Source organism: Aethalodelphis obliquidens, unplaced genomic scaffold, assembly GCF_003676395.1.
Source record: "Aethalodelphis obliquidens isolate GAN/ISIS:26980383/991018 unplaced genomic scaffold, ASM367639v1 scaffold29, whole genome shotgun sequence".
NCBI lineage: Eukaryota > Metazoa > Chordata > Mammalia > Artiodactyla > Delphinidae > Aethalodelphis > Aethalodelphis obliquidens.
In genome coordinates this window covers 12342658-12360809 of record NW_020837973.1, presented here as the reverse complement: position 1 = coordinate 12360809, position 18152 = coordinate 12342658, and the positions used below count along the sequence as shown (strand labels likewise).

The 18152-nt window shown below is 44.0% G+C and overlaps 1 protein-coding gene across 1 annotated transcript in view; it reads left to right on the top strand.

The window, feature by feature from the left end:
* ANKH (ANKH inorganic pyrophosphate transport regulator) overlaps positions 1 to 18152 on the top strand; it is a 143830-nt gene that overhangs the window by 99425 nt on the left and 26253 nt on the right. The window contains exons 6-8 of the mRNA XM_027125340.1: positions 888 to 1022; positions 3145 to 3237; positions 6920 to 7015. Of these exons, the coding sequence (XP_026981141.1) occupies positions 888 to 1022; positions 3145 to 3237; positions 6920 to 7015 (324 nt within the window). The remainder of the gene's footprint in view (positions 1 to 887; positions 1023 to 3144; positions 3238 to 6919; positions 7016 to 18152) is intronic.

Here is an 18152-nt window from a genome sequence, read left to right as displayed (position 1 = left end):
TAGTATCAGATCTAGGACTTCCCTGGTGGCGCAGTGGTTGAGAGTCCGCCTGCCGATGCAGGGGACATGGGTTCGTGCCCCGGTCCGGGAAGGTCCCACATGCCGCGGAGCGGCTGGGCCCGTGAGCCATGGCCGCTGAGCCTGCGCGTCCGGAGCCTGTGCTCCGCAACGGGAGAGGCCACAGCAGTGAGAGGCCCGCGTACCGCAAAAAAAAAAAAAAAGGGGGCGCACATCTTTGCTGTAGAATTCTTAATAAGTCGCCTTCTCGTTACCATGCTTTTGTTTTGCTTGTGCTTCTGAACATTTACATGACTTCTGTCAGAGCTTTGAAAATAGAACATTTACATGACTTCTGTCAGAGCTTTGAAAACAGAACATTTACATGACTTCTGTCAGAGCTTTGAAAACCTCTGAGTAGATTTATATAGTGCCCAAATAATTAGGCACATTTGTGAGCAGACTGATTCCAAAATAAAGTATAACAATGTTTTACTTCTAAGAGTTACGTCTTACTGACGTGGCTTCTAGCCAGTCAGTTTGGTAATTTAAACAGAAACTAATTTCCAGCCTGTTTCTTGGGCTATGAAGTTGGGTTCTGCTTGGGTTAAAGTTGCCCTGTTTGGAAAATAGGCGTTTGGATCCATCAAGCTTAAATGTGTGTTTTGACTTCACAGTAGCTTGCCAGCTGTCTGAGTTCATTTCTATTAAGACTGTACATTTTACTTTAATTCAACTTGGCTTGTCTACAGAGGCTTTTTCTATATTATTTTTAAGTATAGTGAATTGACTCATGATTGATATCGAAAGAAAAGGCTTTGACTCTGAATTGTTTTTTTCTATTCTGCTTCCAGAGTTCAGTGAACTTTTATCCCCTTTTCTTGATGCAGGGAGATGCAACAATAAGAAAGATGCTGAGCTTCTGGTGGCCTTTGGCTCTCATCTTGGCTACACAGAGGATCAGTAGGCCAATCGTCAACCTCTTTGTTTCCCGGGACCTTGGTGGCAGTTCTGCAGCTACGGAGGTAGGGCAGCTTCTGGGGATGTGGGTACCCACTGTCGCCGTGTAAAAACTGGGTGCGGGGGAGGTGGATTACAAATTTGTTTCCAATTCCTCTTGAGAGCTCAAGAAGTTCTGTGATATTAAATTATGTGACACCTTCACACAAGGAACCCATAAGGATCTCCATCAGTGACTTAGAATCATGTGATTTTATATTTATCTGAGTATGGGAGAAAACATCTCCTTCGTCCTTCTCTTTTACCACATGAGAAAACCGAGATTAAGGACACACAACTAGCAAGAAGCTGGGCTAGTGTTAGAATCCAGATTTTCTCTCTCCACTCAACGGCCTCTCCACTTTGCCATGGAGTCAGCATGGTACCTCTTCACAGTAGTTGCAGAGGACAGCGGAACATGCCATGCGCAGCAGCAGAAGTGAAAGTACCAGGGGGTGAAGGGCTGCTGCCTCCGTTTTGACCCACCTCGTCTCACCTGTCCTTTCTCCACCTCCTGTACCGAGCCTACCGTGGCTTTATGTACTCTGGCAATCTGCCCTCCTCCAAAGGAGGGTCTCCATTATTTAGTCAACTCAAGAAACTGATCTGGAAACTGGCAGCTCCTCCAACTTTTTTCCATCTTTCAAGTATGGTATGAACAAGTAGAATGACTTCATTTGTTTCCTCCTCCGCTGCCCTCTGGAGAATTAATTGTCTCAAGAACTGCTGATCCTTCAGGAAGGCTGGTGGCTACCCATGAGAGCCTCCTGTTTACACACTGCCCTTGAGTGCACTGTCAGCATGTTTCCAGGCTGAGGGCTGCTGCCAGTTTCCATGTCCTGGGAAGCAACTCATGTTGGCTTGGAACAAGCAGCACATAAATCACAAGCAGAAGGCTTTCCCTTGTCTCCATTGGTTCCTGGATTTTGTCTGTTGAATCATGAATGCCATCTGGGCTGGCTTCTGTAACATAGCAGCTTTTTTACTTCAATACTTCAGTTTCAGCTGCCCAGTAAAAAGTGTGGGACCCCCATCACCTGTGTGCTAGAATTCCATCTCCCCCTAAGAAAAACAAGACGTTATACATTTGAGCCATTTCTAAATGGCCTCAGTGCACAGAGACAGACCTTGGCATTAGGGTGACAGAACTGACATAAATCGATCGTCTGCTTCTGATAATGTCGGCACTTACGGATGTTTCATTGACTCCCGACACCCCTGCACGATGGGTGTCGTTATTCTCATGGTTCTGCCGGAGGAACAGAAACGGGGCCTGAGAGCGTTCGTGCTTCACACAGCTGGGAAGTGACGAAGTGAGGTTTGAATCCAGGGCCGCCCAATGCCACCACCCGCTCCTCACAGCAGTGTCTTCACCCGCTGGGGACCCACCTCGCTCACGGTCCTGGCATCACTGTTATGGTCATTAGAACAGACGAAGCTTGATTCCTCCTGTCCTAGCTAGTTAGGGAGTTGAACTTTGCCAAAAATGTAGGGTTAGGTGCTCTGTTTTAAATTTTCTTCCTCTTCATTCACCTAAGAAATGAAACTCTCATTTTCATGGAAGAACCTGTGAGCCTTCCTATGAGAAGTATTAATTTAGTTTTCTTAAGTTAAACATCAAAATTGGGCTCTCCTGGCTGAACAGATTGAAAGTGAGTTGAGTTGGATGGAGGATACCATAAAGCCATCGACCAGCGCACACCGTCAGCTTCCCTGGGGGGTGGCGTGGAGGCAGAGCGGTGGACACTAAGTGCAGAGTCTCCAGAGAGCAGGGGTAGGGCTCAGAATCGCATTTGGAGACTCAAGAATTGGGCTAGACTAGAAGGTTTGGTTTAGCTCAGTGAGAATGTGGTGGACCTGGGTTGAAATCTTGGCTTCTCAGGCAGTGATCGGGACCCCTTCCTCACTGGATTCACGTAAAACAAGACTCATCCCCCTGGTCTCAGGTGCACACCCTGGGTCCACTCAGCCTGCTCCCAGGATGCAGGGGAGCCCCTGCCCCTTCCTCCTGCTGTCACCCAGGGTGGAGTGACCTGTCAGTGGGGACCACACCCGAGATGGCTTGCTCTGCCACGTGGCAGACGGCAGGCAGTGGCTGGACACAGGCTCTGCGGATGCCCTGCTAACTGCCGGCTCTTCCTCTTGCAGGCCGTGGCAATTTTGACAGCCACATACCCCGTGGGTCACATGCCATATGGCTGGTTGACGGAAATCCGTGCTGTCTACCCTGCTTTTGACAAGGTGAGAACCCCATGCGCCGTGGTTTCTGAAACACACTCTTTAAAATTAGGGTTTGATAGACAGGGATTGCCGTTGACGGGCGCAGTGATGTTTCTAATCTCACCTCGCTCTGCAAGATTAATGAGGCTTTGGGGCTGGCGGAGGAAACTCAGAAAATAACAGAGGCGAATTTACACTTGCCTTGATGCCGCTCCCATGATGCCTCTGCAAACTGATACTCACTTCAAGGTTATTCCTGTCAAGAAATTATTTGCAAAAGGGAAATTATACTCTCAAAAAATTTTAGTATATTGTATTTCATTTCTCTTTTGTTGTTTTTTAGTTAAACCGATACTGTATAGCAGATGTGAAGGTACAGGAAGTTCTGTGCTTAAGTTCATAAGCTTAAGGCTGTCTTGCAGGGTGCTGGGGTACATGCACACCGAAGCTGTCCATGCAGCAGCCATGGGTCCAGGCTGGTTGGGATGCAGCGCAGTTATTCCAGCTGGAAGCTTCTGGTGACGGCCACTGTGTCCTTCCACAGCTGTTGACACAGCCCAGGAAGGCACATAAGCCTTCAGACCTGTAACCTGAGGCCAGGTCAGGACTGACCTGCGTGCAGATCATTTGAGAAATGCCTATTTCATTAAAGCTTAATTATTTGAACCTGTAGACTTGCATCCTGAAATGAAGAAGTAGAAAAACAGACCCCCAGCAAGATAGTGTACAATGTTTTAAAATAAAAAATAGGAAAGAAGCACAGAACCTGCCACTGGTACTCTTAATAGCAACTGTTTGGCCTTGAATTTCTATAGAACTAGCTCAGAGCCATTGCTGATATCATTTCATGTGATCCCATAAAGAGCCCTAGGAGGTGAGGAGAGGAAGCCTCTTCACCAGGGTCCCCAGCTGATTACGTGCCTCTATTCCCACACCCATAGTCAATCACCCACAAATAGCAACTCACCTCCAAGCGCTTCAGGGATGGCCCCCACGCAGCCTAACGTGAGAGAGGGTAGGCTATTGCCCAGAACTCTTTACTGGGTGTGGAACTTCCCCAGTAAACTATAAGCTGGACCCTCCACTGATTGCCAACATTCATTCACAACATTAGGATGCAGAGCATTTCCGAAAAAATTCTTTTGATTCCTGCTTCCTAGGCCTTTGAGAGTGGACTTCCGAAGGCCTGAGTCATTTGCAGGAGAGAGCTGTGTTTGAGTGGGTTTCATCCACTCCATTGATAGAAATCAGTGTTTTCATGTCAAGGAACATGTGTGTAGAAGTAAGTCCTCAGAAACCAAAATGGATATAAGTCATCTTGCTAAATGTCTAGCTCTTGGAATATAAGATTATATAATAAAACTCAGTAGCAGGTTCTAAAGTGTTAGAACCTCATAGCTGTGAGTGTCTCATCTGAAATTGTTTTCGGCTACATTGAAGTAGTAAAGCTTAACAATACAGCGCTATACAGTTTCACTAAGAGCGTCCAAGATAAGCATTGTTTTATTCACCATCACAGAGGTCAGGCACTACACAAAAATTCTTTTTTTTTTTTTACATCTTTATTGGAGTATAATTGCTTTACAATGGTGTGTTAGTTTCTGCTTTATAACAAAGTGAATCAGTTATACATATACATATGTTCCCATCTCTCTTCCCTCTTGCGTCTCCCTCCCTCCCACCCTCCCTATCCCACCCCTCTAGGTGGTCACAAAGCACCCAGCTGATCTCTCTGTGCTATGCGGCTGCTTCCCACTAGCTATCTATTTTACATTTGGTAGTGTATATATGTCCATGCTACTCTCTCGCTTTGTCACAGCTTACCCTTCCCCCTCCCCATATCCTCAAGTCCATTCTCTAGTAGGTCTGTGTCTTTATTCCTAAAAACAAAAAAATTCTTTTGAGGAGCGTACCTCTAGCCAGATGCTGGAGTTACTCAGAACCCTTTTGAAACCTCCCCCATTGTTGCCATGCATTCCACTGCGCTACTCCAAGCCATTCCCATGAATGCCGTCTATTCACCCGAATCTTAAGACACCTCTGTGTGGACTTCCAGAATCTGCTGCACTGACAGTTGAAATCCTTAGCCCCCTTGTGCGTTCCAGAATAAGAGATTTAAAATTTCTCGCATAACTTCTGCTGTTTCTAGCTAAACAGTGAGCTGGGAGAGTTTTCCACTCATCCAAATTCTCTCTAATGTTCAGTTATTATATGCAAAAGACTATGTTTCTGTGAAAGAGCAGATGGGGCAAACAAGGTGAGACACAGATGCTAATCTAATGATATGTGCTAGTTTATTCCAACCGTACTTGCAGAAATATTTGCTATTTTAAAAATAAAAGCGCACCTGAAGGAGCTGGGGCCCGTGGCTGCCACCATGGGTGGCGTGTGCATTTGGAGGTTCCTAATTCTTCCCGGCCTGGCCTCCTTCTTGCCCAGGCCACCGGGGCACCACCCTCGCAGATCCTTGGGGGAGAGGAGATGGAGAGATATCCTACCTTCTGTGATTTGCACTGTGCACAGTCTGTTTTTCAGAAAAGCAGATGTGCTTTAGAGACCAGAGTTAAGAAAATGTCAACCCCTCCAGAGGTGGCATAAAGGAGAAGGGATTCGAGAGATTGCCTCAGCCTCTGAAGGGAAGCAAACATCAAAAGCTCTTTTGCAAGTGGGACCTGTAACACCTCTGCTTGTGTGTCTTTCATTGGGCTGGATATGGGAGCCAGGGGCTCGCCGTTTGTTCTTTTCTTTTTTTGAATTTTATTTTATTTATTTTTTTATACAGGAGGTTCTTATTAGTTTTTGTGAGCCGGCTCTGGGTCTAATGGGATCCGTAAGGAGGCTGGCGTTGTTTTTCCTCTGCTGCCTTTCAAGGCTGAGGGCCGGACGCTCGTTTAGATTGGGTGATGGGCACGCCTAGCAGTGACCCTGGGACGGCCCCAGCAATCCCTCGGGCACGTGTCAGAGGACCTCTGGGCCGTCTGCATCATTTGCTTACATTTCAATCTAACAAAGCCTGTTTGAACATCTTCTCTACTCAAGAAAGATGGTGCTAAGTTGCAGGAGCTAAAGAGATGGGTGAGGGACTTCCCTCGTGGTCCAGTGGTTAAGACTTCACCTTCCAGTGCAGGGGGTACGAGTTCAATCCCTGGTCGGGGAGCTAAGATCCCACACGCCTCGCTGCCAAAAACCCAAAACATAAAATAAAGAAGCAATATTGTAACAGATTCAATAACGACTTTAAAAAAATGGTCCACATCAAAAAAAAGGTCTTTAAAAAATAAAATAAACAGATGGGTGAGACACACAGTCCTTTATCTCGGAGAGCAAACGCGCACCTCACAGGGCCTTGACACGTGCCCTCAAATACGGGCCCAGATGCCACGCCTGTCTGCAGAGCTCCAGGGCAGTCGGGAACTGCGGGATGGGCTGGGGCTCTGGACTAGCTGGGTGGGCACCCAGCGCCCAGGAGAGGGGAATCATTCAGGAGACACTGCCAGGCGTTCAGTCCAGAACCCCCTCTGGTTAGCATTCATGTCCAGAAACATGACAGCTGTCTGAGAGAGACTCAGAGTGACAGCTGTCTGCCAAGCTGTCACTTGACATCTACACTTGAGACGCATCAAATACAACAGAAACGAGATGCTCTGTAAGGTGCACGTGTGGTCAGCCAAGGATAACCTGGAGCCTTTTCTTGCCCCCCTAGAATAACCCCAGCAATAAGCTGGTGAGCACGAGCAACGCAGTCACTGCAGCACACATCAAGAAGTTCACGTTCGTCTGCATGGCCTTGTCGCTGACGGTAAGGAGAGACCCATCCCCGCCCCCACCTGTGTTTGTTTTTGGAAAGGGGGGTAATCGCCATTTTCAAGGGAGAGTTCCAGGAGTCCCTAATATGATGTTGTGCTAGATTAGATAACAACCTCTTCGAGACATTTTCATCTCAAAATATGAGCGATCGTCGTTCAAGGAGGGCGTTGAGTCTAAGAATAGAGGGTCAACTTCCGGCGTTTCTAAGGGCTTCTTACGTGCTGAAGAGAGGCAGGCTTTGCTTTTCATTTTTAATACTCTTACTAATAATTTCCAGCCCGTTTTTAAATACCCAGAGTCAACTCTATAGCCATCTCTGTCCCTTTTCCAAATTTAGTTGGTGGTGTTTGTTGCGCTGGTAAAAGTGCCTTTCCTCATACGTTTACGCTGATATATCCTCCCCATTTATTTATCATTCAACACTTGCTTGTCAAGCACCTACTGGATCCCAAGCCCTGCCATCTTCAGGGATACTGGTGTGAACAAGTGTGGATAACGCCTCACTGTTGGCAGGGCCTGTCAGTGACTCTGCACAGCCTTAAATAAACAACACACATCCTTCCTTTATCAACTCCCCTGGGTAATTCAAATGTAAGAGACATAACGTTCAAAAAAACAGGGAAAAGATTCCTACATGCTCTGTAATCCAAAGCACATGGTGTATAATTTAAGGTTGTTTATGACATTTATCAACGGTGGTAAGAAAATAACATTTATAATCAACTTCACATCGTAGACTGTGCCTTTTGGGTTCTAAAGATGGAGATGAGAAGAGGATAAAGAGAAATAGGGGTCTTTTGAACTCAGTTCCTTGTTTGTTGTGACTACATGTGTCCTATTAAGTCCTGTAGCAGTTCTCCATTTTTATAGTACAATGTAAGAATGTAGCAGAAATGCCTGGGTGTGTGCAGCTCCATCATAAATGACTGATAAGGAGGACGTAAGGCAATAAGAGGTTTGGGGACATGGTGATGACAGGAACACACTGACCATGGTCCCTCTGGCCATTATCACAAGAACCACTTAGCTAGATAAGCCCTCATAGTGGTCCTTTGAAATCAAGCCCAACACACATTTTAAGCCTTTTATGGATTTTTTTTTTTCAAAACCCACAGCTTAATATTTGATCCATTGATCCAACACCTGAATAGATTGTATCAAGGGCAACACAAGATATATAGCCCATCACCTAACACCTCTGACACTGAGTCATGACCTTGCATTCTCAGCTGTCCCGTCACTCCAGCCCAGCCCTTCCCTCCAGTCCTTCCCTCCTGAAACTGGGAAACTGCAAGGGGGGTGTCAGAAGCCTATTCCAGGCCACGTCCCCGGGGTGGGGGGGATCTCTGGTAGCATGCCTGCCTGAGTCAGGACAGGTTGCCCCCGGCAACCCTGCTCTCCTGGCTGCATTATTTCTCCCTGTGGTGGGCAAGTTTTTCCATAGTTCCCTAAAATATTAGCGAAACACTGCACAACCTTGAAACCGTTCAAAAGAGTATTTGGGGGAAAAACAGAGAAGATTTCTGTCCCAGGAACAGACCTCAGCTTTTGGAGACTGTGTTAAGTGACCGGGAGTTGAGAGCTCAGCTGGTTTCGGGTGCCAGGCTCTGTGACTGCAACCTCGTCCGTCGCCGAGAGCTGGGAGCTTCCGGTCGTTCCTCGCTCTGCTATCCAGAGTCCGGCCGGGTCTCCTCTCTCTGCATTTAAACCTCCTCCCGCAGCTGCGCTCGAGTCCAGTGGAGAACTTTACCAGACTGGGTTTAAGGATATTCCTTTCCTCCTTCAGTTCACGGGCAATAACCTGTACTTCTCAAACAGGAGCAACAAGTGTATTTTGAAATGATAACCAAGTAAGATCTAGAAAAATGCTTTGATTTCCCATGTAGAGGTTTTATTTACTTAATACGTTCAATTAGTCTAATCCTACCATCTGTAACTAGAAGTTACAGATCTATCTCAGGGTAGATTTGTCACCGTAGAAACAGAGACTCAGAATCCTGTGTTGGAAAGGAACTTGAAGATGAACTGATCAAATCCCATGATTTTTCAGTAAAGGAAATGACTCAGAGAGGATAAGAGGATAAGTGACTTGCCCCAGGACAGACCCGTACAGACCGGCAGACCACGCTTCATTGCGCTTCGCAGATAATGCATTTTTTTTTTTTTACCAGTTGAAGGTTTGTGGCAACCCTGAGTTGTCAGATGATGGTTAGCATCTTCTAGCAATGAAGCATTTTTAAATTAAGGCATGTACATTTGTTCTCTAGACATAACGCTATAGTGTACACTTAAGAGACTACAGTACAGTGTAAACATAACTTCTGTATGCACTGGGAAACCAAAGATTCATGTGACCCGCTTTGTTGCAACCTGCGCTTTATGGTGGTGGCCTGAAACTGAACCTGAAATAGCTCCAAGGTATACCTGTAAATAATAAAACTTAAGTTGTTTTCCTTGCTTTATCGTGATACTCACTTTACTGCAGTGCTCTGAACCCAAACCTGCAGTATCTCCGAGTTCTGCCTGTCACAACGCCAGCTGGAAGCCAGACTTCCCAGCTCATTCTCTGGGGCCCTTTCCTCTGTATTGTGCTGTTTCCAACCGGCAGGAACAGATATCTGGCCCTGAGGCTCTGGACTGAGGCACTTGCTGCATGCTTGAAGCGGTGGTTTCTCCAACACTAAAAACAGCAGTATCTGAGTTTGCAGCTTATGGTGTGTCTCACATACATTATCCTTATAACGATTCAATCAGTCGGTCCAACATCTTGGCTAGAGGAATTGCCATTAAAAGATACACAGAAAAAAATGTTAGGGCTTTTTCCCCCTAAATTCAGCGTTTCACTGTCACTGTAAAGCATACACCTTTTTACCGTATTTATTCCTTCTTCACATCTATGATTCCTTGGAGGCTCTGAACTTCCCTAGGCAGGGTCTGTGGCTTAGTCACCTCTTATCCCCAGGGCTTAGCATCCTGCCCGACACAGAAGGGGCACAGCAAGCAGAACACAAATACATGTCTCAACTAATACTTACCTGTGAGATAAGGATCAGAAAGGCACCGATGGCACCCGCCCCTCATGAGCAACAACCTCCTCATTTATACTCAGGTTATCCTATTTTGAAAGCTTTGAAGATGCCCTTTACTCCCAAGTCTATCTTCCCTTTTTTAATTTTGAAACTTCTCAGTGTCAGGAAATGAACATAGCAGAGCATTAAGATCAGCACGTCATGTATATTCCAGTGGGTGATACGGTGTACCAAGTACGAGCCTTCTGATGGTTCCACAGCTTTCTGTGCATCGCCTAGGATTAGAGCACTTTCCTGAGCTCTGATCCTTTGGGCATAAACAGCTCTCTCCCGGGGTCTTTGAGAAGAGCTGACCCCACAGATCCTGCAGACACTTAATGACCCAGTGATGCTACCTGCTTTTCAAACGAAAAGGTGTACTGTCTATAGCAAAAACTCATCTTGCAGTCAGAATGGGTTCACTCTTCAGGCCCTGACACTTTGGGTTCAACATCCTCCTTTGCCTGTGAAAGATACTTTCGACAGTTAGTAAGAGACTAATAGTTCAGAATGCTACAATGCATGTATGTGTTTATTCCCTACTATAGATTTTCCATTTAAATTTAGAGTATCTATCCAACTCTAAAAGTTGGTTCTTCCCTCATTTTCTTATCCAGGAGTCTGTCTGATCCAGTGGGCTTCAAGAAAAGCAGCAAATGCCTTCTGCCCAGTTGGAAGAGGAAGTGGATTTAGGAAGCGAGTAGAGTAGGAAAATAGAAGTATTTCTCAAGTAGCATCTTGCTTTCCTGCCTTCAGAGCTGCCTTTAGGAATGCTTAGTGAAGTGCTGGTTGATTTCTTTAGACCATCTGATGCGAATGAGAACAGGGGGAGCTTTAGTCGATCCAGAAGATTAGCTTCAACATGGTAGAACCGTCAGATAAAAATTAATCCCCTCAATAGCAACAAAGGAGTGGGCACGATGCAAACCAGGGTTAGCAAGGTGACTGCAGACTGACACGCCGCTGTTAGGGGCAAAAGGAACACACAGTTCAAAAATACGTACAGTTTAAATCGATTTGGAAGAACAGCTGCAGATGGTGTGCTGCTTGGTGGGAGCTTGTGGTGTAGTGGCCACACAGAGGAGAAAGCATCACAGACCAGCCATCAGAGCTGCACAGGAGAAGGCAGGACCACAAAGAATAAGGCTGCAGACGGTGTTGGGGCCAGAAGCAAACAACCAGTTTTGCCCTGAACCTTCTGGTAGAGCCATGGTCTCCATCGCTTATGTGACTGACTATAAAGCCCCGTGATAATTAGTGTGTCCTGAAAGGCTGCGTTTCTCTAGTAGACAGTCATGGTGATCACAGACAGAGGGTGGTGGCAACGAGCTTGTGATATAAGGAAGCAGGAACATCGTTCCTTCCTCTTGGGGAGAAGAACTGGTAATGCTAAACTTACAGAAACATGGCCCCTTGTAAACCCCTTGGGACTTACCATGATTCCCTCCTGGATTCCAGATTTGGGGGTAAGATAGTAACCGTGAACCAAGGTAGGATATGTCCTTTCAACAGCCTTTTTGGTGCAGAGGAGCATCCTCAAAAGGTAACAGACCTCCATATTCCGGGATGTTAGGCCAGTTTGCTGAAGCCAATGGGTGGGCTTGCTAAATTTACCAGACTTGCCAACTTACCCCAAACGTGTGTTTGTTTGTTTAATTTTTTTAATTTTAATTTTTTAATAATTTTCTAATTTTTTAATTTGTTTAAAGTTCGTAGCAAATCATATTAAATGGGGAAGTTTTAACAGCTTTAGATGATTTTAGTTAACCAGTTTCCATTTTGACTTCACAATGGCATTTTTTAAACATTTGGTGTTTTCTTAAGCTCCCCACTGCTCTAGTTTGGGGGAGCTGTTGCCAAGAGAGGGGGCCCCTCTGGGGCCAGAGCGGTGGGGAAGAATCCTTGCAAAGCACAGGCTGGGCTGCTGCTGAGGCCTCCCCAACCCCTTTTTACAAGATGGAAGTGGGAGTCCATCCAGATGGATGCTGGTAGGCGGAGCCAGCAGGGCAGCTTTGTGCACGGCCACACCGAGCACCCCCCGGATGCCGAACCCGGAGGGGCAGGAGGGCAAGTGCAAAGAGCAGGAGATGGGAGAGACAATGTCAGAGAGATGGAGGGTGCAGGTCAGAAGGAGAAGCGGAGAGAGACCATGGGTCGGGAAAGAAAGGAGAGGTGGAGAGTCAGAGGAAATGGAGCAGAATGACAGAGGTGGGTACAGTAGACAGTGGGGAGGAGGGAAGGCCCCAGAGACCCCTAGAGCCTTCACAGCCCCCCACGGCCCTGCCAATCCTTCCAAGACATATTGCTGTAAACTTCAGAAAACTTTAAAAGAGGCAGGTTTCTAAGAAACCAGTAACTGTGACAAATTGTTGGTTGGCCAAATAGGCTATTTTCGCAGGTTGATTTTGGGTGAACTGGACTGTTTCAGGATGGCAGGTGTGAAGAGGGATTCTTTTTTTTTTTTAATGTTTATTTATTTATTTTCTTATTAGTCATCCATTTTATACACATCACTGTATACATGTCAATCCCAATCTCCCAGTTCATCACACCACCACCCACACCCACCGCCGCTTCCCCCCCTTGGTATCCATACGTTTTTTCTCTACCTCTGTGTCTCAATTTCTACCCTGCAAACCGGTTCATCTGTACCATTTTCTAGGTTCCACATAGATGCGGTAATATATGATATTTGTTTTCCTCTTTCTGACTCATTTCAATCTGTATGACAGTCTCTAGATGCATCCATGTCTCTACAAATGACCCAGTTTCATTCCTTTTTATGGCTGAGTAATATTCCATTGTATATTTGTACCACATCTTCTTTATCCATTCATCTGATGATGGGCATTTAGGTTGCTTCCATGTCCTGGCTATTGTAAATAGTGCTGCAGTGAACATTGGGGGTGCATGTGTCTTTTTGAATTATGGTTTTCTCTGGGTATATGCCCAGTAGTGGGATTGCTGGGTCATATGGTAGTTCTATTTTTAGTTCTTTAAGGAACCTCCATACTGTTCTCCATAGTCGCTGTATCAATTTACATTCCCACCAACACTGCAGGAGGGTTCCCTTTTCTCCACACCCTCTCCAGCATTTGTTGTTTGTAGATTTTTCTGATGATGCCCATTCTAACCAGTGTGAGGTGATACCTCATTGTAGTTTTGATTTGCATTTCTCTAATAATTAGTGATGGTAAGCAGCTTTTCATGTGCTTCCTGGCCATCTGTATGTCTTCTTTGGAGAAATGTCTATTTAGGTCTTCTGCCCATTTTTGGATTGGGTTGGGTTTTTTTGATTGTTTGCAGTTTTTTGTTTGTTTGCGGTACGCGGCCCTCTCACTGTTGTGGCCTCTCCTGCTGCGGAGCACAGGCTCTGGACGTGCAGGCTTAGTGGCCATGGCTCACGGGCCCAGCCGCTCCGTGCCATGTGGGATCTTCCCGGACCAGGGCATGAACCCGTGTCCTCTGCAATGGGAGGCAGACTCTCAACCACTGCGCCACCAGGGAAGCCCTGAGTTGTTTGTTTTTTAAAATTGAGCTGCATGAGCTGCTTATATATTTTGGAGATTAATTCTTTGTCCGTTGATTCGTTTGCAAATATTTTCTCCCGTTCTGAGGGTTCTCCTTTCGTCTTGTTTATGGTTTCCTTCGCTGTGCAAAAGCTTTGAAGTTTCATTAGCTTCCATTTGTTTATTTTTGTTTTTATTTCCATTACGCTAGGAGGTGGATCAAAAAAGATCTTGCTGTGATTTATGTAAAAGAGGGTTCTTCCTATGTTTTCCTCTAAGAGTTTTATAGTGCCCGGTCTTACATTTAGGTCTGTCATCCATTTTGAGTTTATTTTTGTGTATGGTGTTAGGGAGTGTTCTAATTTCATTCTTTTACATGTAGCTGTCCAGTTTTCCCAGCACCACTTATTGAAGAGACTGTCTTTTCTCCATTGTATATCCTTGCCTCCTTTGTCATAGATTAGTTGACCATAGGTGTGTGGGTTTACCTCTGGGCTTTCTATCCTGTTCCATTGATCTATAGTTCTGTTTTTGTGCCAGTACCATATTGTCTTGATTACTGTAGCTTTGCGGTATAGTCTGAAGTCACGAAGTCTGATTCGTCCAGCTCTGTTTTTTCCCCTCAAGACTGCTTTGGCTATTTGGGGTCTTTTGCATCTCCATACAAATTTTAAGATTTTTTGTTCTAGTTCTGTAAAAAATGCCATTGGTAATTTGATAGGGATTGCATTGAATCTATAGATTGCTTTGGGTAGTAGAATCATTTTCACAATATTGGTTCTTCCAATCCAAGAACATGGTATATCTATCCATCTGTTGGTATCATCTTTAATTTCTTTCATCAGTGTCTTATAGTTTTCTGCATACAGGTCTTTTGTCTCCCTAGGTAGGTTTATTCCTAGGTGTTTTATTCTTTTTGTTGCAATGGTAAATGGGAGTGTTTCCTTAATTTCTCTTTCAGATTTTTCATCATTAGTGTATAGGAATGCACGAGATTTCTGGGCATTAATTTTGTATCCTGCAACGTTACCAAATTCATTGATTAGCTCTAGTAGTTTTCTGGTGGCATCTTTAGGATTCTCTATGTATAGTATCATGTCATCTGCAGACAGTGACAGTTTTACTTCTTCTTTTCCAGTTTGGATTCCTTTTATTTCTTTTTCTTCTCTGATTGCTGAGGCTAGAACTTCCAAAACTATGTTGAATAATAGCGATGAGAGTGGACATCCTTGTCTTGTTCCTGATCTTAGAGGAAATGCTTTCAGTTTTTCACCATTGAGAATAATGTTTGCTATAGGTTTGTCATATATGGCCTTTATTATGTTGAGGTAGGTTCCCTCTATGCCCACTTTCTAGAGAGTTTTTATCATAAATGGGTGTTGAATTTTGTCAAAAGCTTTTTCTGCATCTATTGACATGATCATATGGTTTTTCTTCTTCAATTTGTTAATATGGTATATCACATTGACTGATTTGCATATATTGAAGAATCCTTGCATCACTGGGATAAATCCCACTTGATCGTGGTGTATGATTCTTTTAATGTGTTGTTGGATTCTGTTTGCTAGTATTTTGTTGAGGATTTTTGCATCTATATTCATCAGTGATTCATCAGTCTATAATTTTCTTTTTTTCTAGTATCTTTGTCTGGTTTTGGTATCAGTGTGATGGTGTCCTCATAGAATGAGTTTGGGAGTGTTCCATCCTGTGCAATTTTTTGGAAGAGTTTGAGAAGGATGGGTGTTATCTCTTCTCTAAATGTTTGATAGATTTCACCTGTGAAGCTGTCTGGTCCTGGACGTTTGTTTGTGGGAAGATTTTTAATCACAGTTTCAATTTCATTACTTGTGATTGGTCTGTTTGTATTTTCTATTTCTTCCTCATTCTGCATTCTTGGAAGATTATACCTGTCTAAGAATTTGTCCATTTCTTCCAGGTTGTCCATTTTATTGGCATAGAGTTGCTTGTAGTAGTCTCTCAGGATGCTTTGTATGTCTGCGGTGTCTGTCGTAACCTCTCCTTTTTCATTTCTAATTTTATTGATTTGAGTCCTCTCCCTCTTTTTCTTGATGAGTCTGGCTAATAGTGTGTCGATTTTGTTTATCTTCTCAAAGAACCAGCTTTTAGTTTTATTGATCTTTGCTATTGTTTTCTTTGTTTCTCTTTCATTTATTTCTGCTCTGATCTTTATGATTTCTTTCCTTCTGCTAACTCTGGGTTTTGTTTGTTCTTCTTCCTCTAGTTCCTTAGGTGTAACGTTAGATTGTTTATTTGAGATTCTTCTTGTTTCTTGAGGTAGGATTGTATAGCTATAAACTTCCCTCTTAGAACTGCTTTTGCTGCCTCCCATAGGTTTTGGATCATCGTGTTTTCATTGTCCTTTGGCTCTAGGTTTTTTTTGATTTCCTCTTTGATTTCTTTAGTGATCTCTTGGATATTTAATAACGTATTGTTTAGCCTCCATGTGTTTGTGTTTTTTACGTTTTTTTCCCTGTAATTCATTTCTAATCTCATAGCATTGTGGTCAGAAAAGATGCTTGATATGATTTCAATTTTCTTAAATTTACTGAGGCTTGATTTGTGACCCAAGATGTGATCTATCCTGGAGAATGTTCTGTGCACACTTGAGAAGAAAGTGTAATCTGCTGTTTTCAGATGGAATGTCCTATAAATATCAATTAAATCTATCTGGTCTATTGTGTCATTTAAAGCTTCTGTTTCCTTATTTATTTTCATTTTGGATGATTTTCATTTCATTTATTTTCATTTTGGATGATCTGTCCATTGGTGTAAGTGAGGTGTTAAAGTCCCCCACTATTATTGTGTTACTGTCGATTTCCTCTTTTAGAGCTGTTAGCAGTTGCCTTATGTTTTGTGTTGCTCCTATGTTGGGTGCATATATGTTTATAATTGTCATATTCTTCTTGGATTGATCCCTTGATCATTATGTAGTGTCCTTCCTTGTCTCTTGTAACATTCTTTATTTTAAAGTCTATTTTATCTGATATGAGTATTGCTACTCCAGCTTTCTTTTGATTTCCATTTGCATGGAATATCTTTTTCCATCCCCTCCCTTTCAGTCTGTATGTGTCCCTAGGTCTGAAGTGGGTCTCTTGTAGACAGCATATATATGGGTCTTGTTTTGGTATCCATTCAGCAAGCCTGTGTCTTTTGGTTGGAGCATTTAATCCATTCACGTTTAAGGTAATTATCGATATGTATGTTCCTAGGACCATTTTCTTAATTGTTTTAGGTTTGTTTTTGTAGGTCCTTTTCTTCTCTTGTGTTTCTCACTTAGAGAAGTTCCTTTAGCATTTGTTGTAGAACTGGTTTGGTGGTGCTGAGTTCTCTTAGCTTTTGCTTGTCTGTAAAGCTTTTGATTTCACCATCAAATCTGAATGAGGTCCTTGCCAGAGAGTAATTTTGGTTGTAGGTTCTTCCCTTTCATCACTTTAAGTATATCATGCCACTCCCTTCTGGCTTGTAGAGTTTCTCCTGAGAAATCAGCTATTATCCTTATTGGAGTTCCCTTGTACGTTATTTGTCATTTTTCCCTTGCTGCTTTCAATAATTTTTCTTTGTCTTTAATTTTTGCCAATATGATTACTATGTGTCTTGGCATGTTTCTCCTTGGGTTTATCCTTTATGGGACTCGCTGGGCTTCCTGGACTTGGGTGGCTATTTCCTTTCCCATGTTAGGGAAGTTTTCGACTATAATCTCTTCAAGTATATTCTCAGGTCCTTTCTCTCTCCCTTCTCTTTCTGGGTCCCCTATAATGCGAATGTTGTTGCGTTTAATGTTGTCCCAGAGGTCTCTTAGGCTGTCTTCATTTCTTTTCATTCTTTTTTCTTTATTCTGTTCCGCAGCAGTGAATTCCACGGTTCTGTCTTCCAGGTCACTTATCCGTTCTTCTGCCTCACTTATTCTGCTATTGATTCCTTCTAGCGTAGTTTTCATTTCAGTTATTGTATTGTTCATCTCTGCTTGTTTGTTCTTTAATTCTTCTAGGTCTTTGTTAAACATTTCTTGCATCTTCTCGAGCTTTGCCTCCATTCTTTTTCTGAGGTCCTGGATCATCTTCACTATTATTATTCTGAATTTTTTTTTGGAAGGTTGCCTATCTCCACTTCATATAGTTGTTTTTCTGGGGTTTTATCTTGTCCCTTCATCCAGTTCGTAACCCTCTGCCTTTTCATCTTGTCTGTCTTTCTGTGAATGTGGTTTTTATTCCACAGGCTGCAGGATTGTAGTTCTTCTTGCTTCTGCCATCTGTCGTCTGGTGGATGAGGCTATCTAAGAGGCTTGTGGACGTTGCCTGATGGGAGGGACTCGTGAAGAGTGATTCTTTATAGGCTGCTCCAGGGTGGCCTTCATGACCCCAGATTTGTACTATGCTGAGGTCATGGGACTGTGCCAGGGTCTCCAGGCTGTGTCCCACTGGCCTCCCTCAGCTTCAGCAAATGGAGGCTGCGTGGTGATGGCCCCAGCGGCAGCAGTGGCCGTGGTGTGTGTGTGTGTGTGTGTGTGTGTGTGTGTGTGTGTGTGTGTGTG